This window comes from Colobus angolensis, unplaced genomic scaffold (genome assembly GCF_000951035.1).
Source record: "Colobus angolensis palliatus isolate OR3802 unplaced genomic scaffold, Cang.pa_1.0 Scaffold77, whole genome shotgun sequence".
In the NCBI taxonomy this organism is placed as follows: Eukaryota; Metazoa; Chordata; class Mammalia; order Primates; family Cercopithecidae; genus Colobus; species Colobus angolensis.
The window spans coordinates 831,124-838,174 of NW_012121487.1; the positions used below are offsets into that span (position 1 = coordinate 831,124).

At 42.9% G+C, this 7,051-nt stretch overlaps 1 protein-coding gene across 1 annotated transcript in view; it reads right to left on the reverse strand.

Annotated features, from left to right (window-relative positions):
• NUP210L (nucleoporin 210kDa-like) overlaps positions 1 to 7,051 on the reverse strand; it is a 205,416-nt gene that overhangs the window by 48,982 nt on the left and 149,383 nt on the right. Inside the window, exons 29-30 of the mRNA XM_011928494.1 lie at positions 6,191 to 6,408; positions 1,830 to 1,966 (exon numbers count right to left, since the gene is read on the reverse strand). Coding sequence (XP_011783884.1) covers positions 1,830 to 1,966; positions 6,191 to 6,408 — 355 coding nt within the window. The remainder of the gene's footprint in view (positions 1 to 1,829; positions 1,967 to 6,190; positions 6,409 to 7,051) is intronic.

Here is a 7,051-nt window from a genome sequence, read left to right on the forward strand (position 1 = left end):
CAGCCTGGCCAACATAGGGAAACCCTGTCTCTACTAAAAATACAAAAATTAGCCGGGGGTAGTGGCATGTGCCTGTAATCCCAGCTATTCAGGAGGCTGAGGTACGAGAATTGCTTGAACTGGGGAGGCAGATGTTGTAGTGAGCCAAGATTAAGCCATTGTACTCCAGCCTGGGCGACAGAGCAAGATTCTGTCTCAAAAAAAAAAAAAAAAGTGCTCAGGTCACTGCTGAAGCTACTCAACAAAGTCACTAGCACCAGTCTCCATACTGCAAAAAGCATCAGTCATTTCTCAATTTTCAGCTTAACCCATTAATAGTAATGATGGTTGATCACTCCCTCTTTCCTTGAAATACTTTCTTCACTTGCCTTCCAGGATACCCATATCTCTAGATTTTCCTCCCATTTCACTGGTTGTTTCTATTTTTTTTTTTTTTTGAGACAGAGTCTCACTCTGTTGCCCTGGCTGGAGTGCAGTGGCGTGATCTTGGCTCACTGCAACGTCTGCCTCCTTGGTTCAAGCGATTCTTCTACCTCAGCCTCCTGAGTAGCTGGGGTTGCAGGTGTGTGCCACCATGCCCAGCTAATTTTTGTATTTTTAGTAGAGATGGGGGTTTCACCATGTTGGTCAGGCGGGTTCCGAACTTCTGACCTTGTGATCCGCCTGCCTTGGCCTCCCAAGGTGCTGGGATCACAGGCTCGAACCATGGCGCCCAGTCTGGTTGTTTCTTATAAGTCTTTCTTATTGGTTCTTCTCTCAGAGCTCCCTTTTTCCCTTTTGTTTCTTTCTTTTTCCATTTGCCACTAATCAAAAGGCAATCAGAACTCTTAAGATTGAAGTGCTCCCAGAACTTAGTACTTAGATCTTTTTTCTATATATATATATATTTTTGAGACCGACTCTCACTCTGTTGCCCAGGTGGGAGTGCAGAGGCTTGATGTTAGCTCACTGCAACCTTCACCTCCCAGGTTCAAGAGATTCTCGTGCCTCAGCCTCCTGAGTAGCTGGGACTACAGGCGGGAGCCGCCAGGCCCGGCTAATTTTTGTATTTTTAGTAGAGACAGGGTTTCACCATGTTGGCCAGGCTGGTCTCGAACTCCTGACCTCAGGTTATCTTCCCGCTTTGGCCTCCCAAAGTGCTGGGATTACAGATGTGAGCCAGCACACCTGGCCTTTTTTCTATTTTACGCTCATTCTTTTGGTGATCTAATGGCCTTAAATATCTCTATTCCAAAGAGTCCCAGACTTTTATATCCAGCTACCTCAACATATCCAGTTGACATTTAAGAGACATATCCAATTTTACATATCCAAAGCTGACTGTTTTTCCCTCCAAAACTGTTCCACCTACAGTCTTCCCCATTTCAGTTGACGGTAATGCTGTCCTTTCAGCTGTTCAACCAAAAACCTGAATCATTCTGGATTTTCTTATGTTCTAGATATAATCTGTGAGGAAACTCTATTGGCTCTACCTATAAAATATACCTAGAATCTGGTCAACTTCTTACTACCTCCTCTGTCACCACCCTGATCTGCCAACATATGTCACCTGGATTACCGCAGTAGACTCCCAAATGGTCTTTCTACCCTGGCGTCTACCATCTAGTGCCAACCAGTACCCACAGTGATCTCTTAAAACGTAAGTAGTCATTCTGCTGGTTAAGAACCCTAAGCACTGTTTAGCTTTGTGTTCCAATAATGTTTGCTGGCTGGTTTCATATCTGTTTTATGAGTGTATTTCCCTTCCTATGATGTATTTTCTCTATGCATATCCTCATATGTGGCAATAGTCACCATCGTCTCTTAAACTCTGATACAGTTATGTTTACCTCTCGATATGTTTTCACTACTCCTGGGATGTCATGAAAAATCATTGCAGTCCCTGGACTCCTGGCCACTCCTACTCCAGTGACAATGTCTGTCTGTAGAATATTGTCGGCAGAAATCATCCATATCCCAGGTTCACCTAGGAAAAGACAAGAGAAAGCACTTGGCTGCAGCCTTTGATATAAATCACTCTAGACTTATTCATACTACAAATCAGTAAACTTTTCAAGCATGCAGATATCTCTTCCCAGGAGAAACGGCCAGCTTTGAAGATAACTGTTTTCTTAATGTCAGGTTCCTCTTCATATATCATACCAACAAAATAAAGAATCGTAAGAAGAGCTGCTTAGTTGGAGAATGTAACTGTTCTCCTTAGGAAAAAGGAAAGCTCTTTTTACATACAGGGATAACTTTCTGAATAAATTTTGTTTAGCTGCTGCTAAGGACAAATTTGCTTTGAGCTACTGTTTGATGACAGCAAGAAGACTGCAAAAAAGTGACTACTGGAAAGAGAAAGGATTTATTTATTTTGGCTTAAGTCTAAAGATGGCCAAGGAATGCTAAAAACTGGGTTAGAGTTTGTACTTAGCCTGCAGGACTACTGATCCTGGCATATGGCCCTTTCCTTCATCATATGATGAAGCCTCCCAAAATTCCATATTGGAAGACTATAGGACAATCCTGTCAAAATCTAGCTAAAAAGAGTGAAAAATAGGTCGGGCGCTGTGGCTCACGTCTGTAATACCAGTACTTTGGGAGGCCGAGGCTTGAAGATCACCTGAGGTCAGGAGTTTGAGACCAGCCTGACCAACATGGTGAAACCCCCATCCTACTAAAAATACAAAAATTAGCCAGGCGTGGTGGCACATGCCTCTAGTTTCAGCTACCTGAGAGGCTGAGGCAGGAGAACCACTTGAACCCAGAAGGCGGAGGTTGCAGTGAGCCGAGATCACACCATTGCACTCCAGCCTGGGTGATAAGAGTGAAACTCCGTCTCAAAAAAACAAACAAACAAAAAAAGAAAGAGTAAAAAATACTCTGCTTCATTGACAAGGGATTTATAATCAGGGGATTATAACTCTCATTGTCAACCTTAAAGTAGGTTTAGCTCATTGGTCCTGGATTGCATGTTGGTAGTGGTTGTTTGCAATCAGCTGTTACAGCATTGGGGGATTCAGCTGTATAGAGCCCCTTTGTATCAAGGTCCAAAACACGTAGTTAATGCTAAAGTCAGGTCCAACATTTACATCACTTTACCTAAACATATGTATCCATAGTTACCAGAAGAGGCTGCAAAGCCAAAGCCATCTATTACCACAAGCAAGTCTTACTTGGATGTATATATCCAGGCAGTGTACACCACTTTGGGATATGGTATTTGGAAACCCAAAGAATTCACTCATTTCCTAACCAAAAACTGATTTCCTTTTCTTTTTTTTTGAGAGATAGCCTGTCATTCAGGCTGGAGTGCAGTGGCACGATCATAGCTTACTGCAGCCTTGATCTCCTGGGCTCAAGCAATCTTCCCACCTCAGCCTCCCAATAGTTGGGACCAAAGGCATATGCCACCACACTGGGCTAATTTAATTATTATTATTATTATTATTATTTTTGAGACAGAGTCTTGCTCCGTCACCCAGGCTGGAGTGCAGTGGCACATTCTCAGCTCACTGCAACCTCCACCCCAGGCTCAAGTGATTCTCCTGTCTCAGCCTTCCCAGTAGCTGGGATTACAGGCGTCTGCCACCACACTCGGCTAATTTTTGTATTTTTAGTAGAGGCAGGGTTTCACCATGTTGGCCAGGCTGGTCTTGAGCTCCTGATCTCAAGTGATCTGCCCACCTCGGCCTCACAAAGTGCTGGGATTACAGGCGTGAGCTACCGTGCCCAGCCCTAAAATTTTTTTTGTAGAGACAGGGTTTCACTGTGTTTCCCAGGCTGGTCTTGAACTTCTGGGCTCAAGTGATCCTCCTGCCTCAGTTTCCTAAAGTGCTAGGATTATAGGCATGAGCTATTGCACGTGGCCCAAAAGACTGGTTTTCTATGGTTTTATTTTATTTTATTATTTTTATTTATTTATTCACTTTGAGAAGGAGTCTCACTCTGTCGCCCAGGCTGGAGTGTGTGGTGCAATCTTGGTTCACTGCAGCTCTGCCTCCTGGGTTCACACATCCTCCTGCCTCAGCCTCCTGAGTAGCTGGGACTACAGGCACCTGCCACCATGCCCAGCTACTTTTTTGTATTTTTAGTAGAGACGGGGTTTCACCGTGTTAGCCAGGATGGTCTCGATCTCCTGACCTCGTGATCCACCCGTCTCGGCCTCCCAAAGTGCTGGGATTACAGGCTTGAGCCACCGCGCCCGGCCGCAAAGCTTAATTTTTTAAAAAGAGATAGATTGTTGCTTTGTTTTCTAGGCTGCAGTGCAGCAGTTCAATCATAGCACACTGCAGCCTCAAACTCCTAGGTTCATGGGATCCTCCACCTCAGCCTCCCAAGCAGCTAGGACTACAGGCATGAGCCACCAAGTCTGGCTATTTTTTTTTTTCTTCATTTTTTGTAGAGATGGGGGTCTCACTATGTTGCTCAGGCTGGTCTCAAACTCCTGGCCTTAAGTGATTCTCCTGCCTCAGCCTCCCAAAGTGCTGGGCTTACAGGCATGAGTCACCAAGCCCAGCCGATTTTGATAGCAATGGTTCTACGCTCCTCTGACACGAACCCTTTTGCCAAAGCTGCTAGGAAGACAATCATATAAATTTAGGCTGATCTGTTTTATAACAAGGGCTCTGAAGTTCATTTTAATTTTATGGCTTATAATCATGTCAAGACTGGCCTCCTATAGGTTCATTTCTGACTCCCAGAGATTTCTTCTTCTTCCTTTTTTTTTTTTTTCCTGGTTCATGTTCTCTCATGATAGAGAAGTTTCTAATTCTTTTCTTTTTCTTTTTTTCTTTAATGCATGATAAGAAAATTTCTAGTTTTTTAAAAAAGGAACTCTGCTTCTTAAGGCCAGGGTATGCCTTTTATTTATTTGTTTTTTTAGTAAGTCCCTGAACTTACCTGGACCCCAGTTATGGTTGTTTGGTTGACTCCAAAAGGTTCTATAGAAGTGACTTCCAATACAGCAGTACCTGCAATGGAACCAGCTTTCAGGAGCCCTTCACCATCCTCCTCAATGACGGATGAATTAGGGAAACACTTGAGAACACGAGAACTCACAAAGGCAGCTCCTTCCCTAGGGAACAAGTAAAGAAAGTAGCATCTTTTGGGGGTCCTGTCTGACCAGAGAGAAAAGAGTAAAAATTTCCAGGATCACTGTTAGGAGATGTACTTGAGAAAACTGCTTGCCATTCTCCACGTGTGTAATTATTTGTTCCTCAGATAAAAATCTGCCTTTGGATTATGCTTATTTATTTAAAATCAAATCTTTTATCATTAAAAAATTATTTAGGCCGGGTGTGGTGGCTCACATCTGTAATCCCAGCACTTTGGGAGGCCAAGGCGGGAGGGTCACCTGAGGTCAGTAGTTTGAGACCAGCTTGGCCAACATGGTGAAACCCTGTCTCTACTAAAAATACAAAAATTAGCTAGACACAATGGCACATGCCTCTAATCCCAGCTACTTGGGAGTTTAAGGCAGGAGAATCACTTGAATCCAGGAGGTGGAGGTTGCAGTGAGCCGAGATCGTGCCACTGCACTCCAGCCTGAATGACAGAGTGAGACTGTCTCAAAAAAAAAAAAAAAAAGTATAGTTTATCTGGGTACAAGAAAAAACCTTATTACAATGATGATATGTTAGGACTTAGGCCTTCAAATGTGCCTCACAAAATAGCATACACACAACTAGTTCTTAGAACTAAAACCTTATTGCCTTTTCCTTCCTGTTATCCTTTACTGTCCTTCAATCTAGTAATTACCCTCCTTCAAAAGCTGGGAATGGAGGAAAAGACACAGTACCCTGCACTATCTACAGGATATAAAATGGATCTATGTATTCAATAGACTCTTGATAAATATTACTGGCTGGCTTCTAATTGGCTGCCTATTGAGTGAAACAGGCATTAATCTAAAAATTATCAGTTAACATTACAAATAATAAAATACTCAAAAGTATTTTCTTTCTCAGGCCCTGAGACTTTAGATAATTTGGAAAAAAATATTCTAGGGGATTAATTGCTTTCTTGAACTTCTGGCCTTAAGTGACCTCTCTAGCTTGACCTCCCAAAGGGCTGAGATTATGGGTATAAACCACCACACCAGTTCAAGGGATTAATAACTGCTTTTTTTTGTTGTTGTTGTTAAATAACTGCTTTTTAATCTTCACAACTATCAGTTGTAAGGTTGAGAAAGGGAATGCATACATACCATGCTGGCCAACAAGGTGAGTACTGAAGCAGATGACATCTCCAACAAAGGTAAGCTTAGTGTCTGGCTCAATGGCATGCTCTACAGCAACAGGAATATAATCTGCCATGCCTGGATGTCTCTGGTCCCAAAGCCCCACAAGTGTCAGCCCTCTGTTCACAGCCTGGGCCATGTAAGTATAGTTCTTATGCCCTGGTCCAATAAGCAGCAAGTCATCTCTGCAAGTAGACATTAAAGGTAGAAATCTTTCAAAAGAGAAGACAATAGTTAGAAAATAGTTCTGGGGAACACCCTATCACATTTTATATTCAACAGCTGAAAAGTTCAGAAGGCATTCCACAATAAAGTAGGCCGGGCATGGTGGCTCACGCCTGTAATCCCAGCATTTTGGGAGGCTGAGGCAGGTGAATCACAAGGTCAGGAGATTGAGACCATCCTGGCTAACACAGTGAAAGCCCGTCTCTACTAAAAATTACAAAAAATTAGCCGGGCATGGTGGCAAGTGCCAGCTACTCTGGAGGCTGAGGCAGGAGAATGGCGTGAACCTGGGAGGCAGAGCTTGTAGTGAGCCAAGATCATGCCACTGCACTCCAGATTGGGAGACAGAGTGAGACTCCATCTCAAAAAAAAAAGAGTAAGTAAGTGTGGGCCAAGGATTAGTCTATTACCTTCACATGTATAGTGCCCAGGAAGGCTTTTTTTTTTTTTCCAGTAAAGCCTTTTGATAATAATACTCCAGTTAGCTCCCTATGGATCTTTTAGTGAATTAGAACTTGACAGATTTAAGATATCCTGAAATTTTTCTTAAGTGACAACTAATACCATTATCTAAGTCTGGTCTTTTTTTTTTTTTTTTTTTTG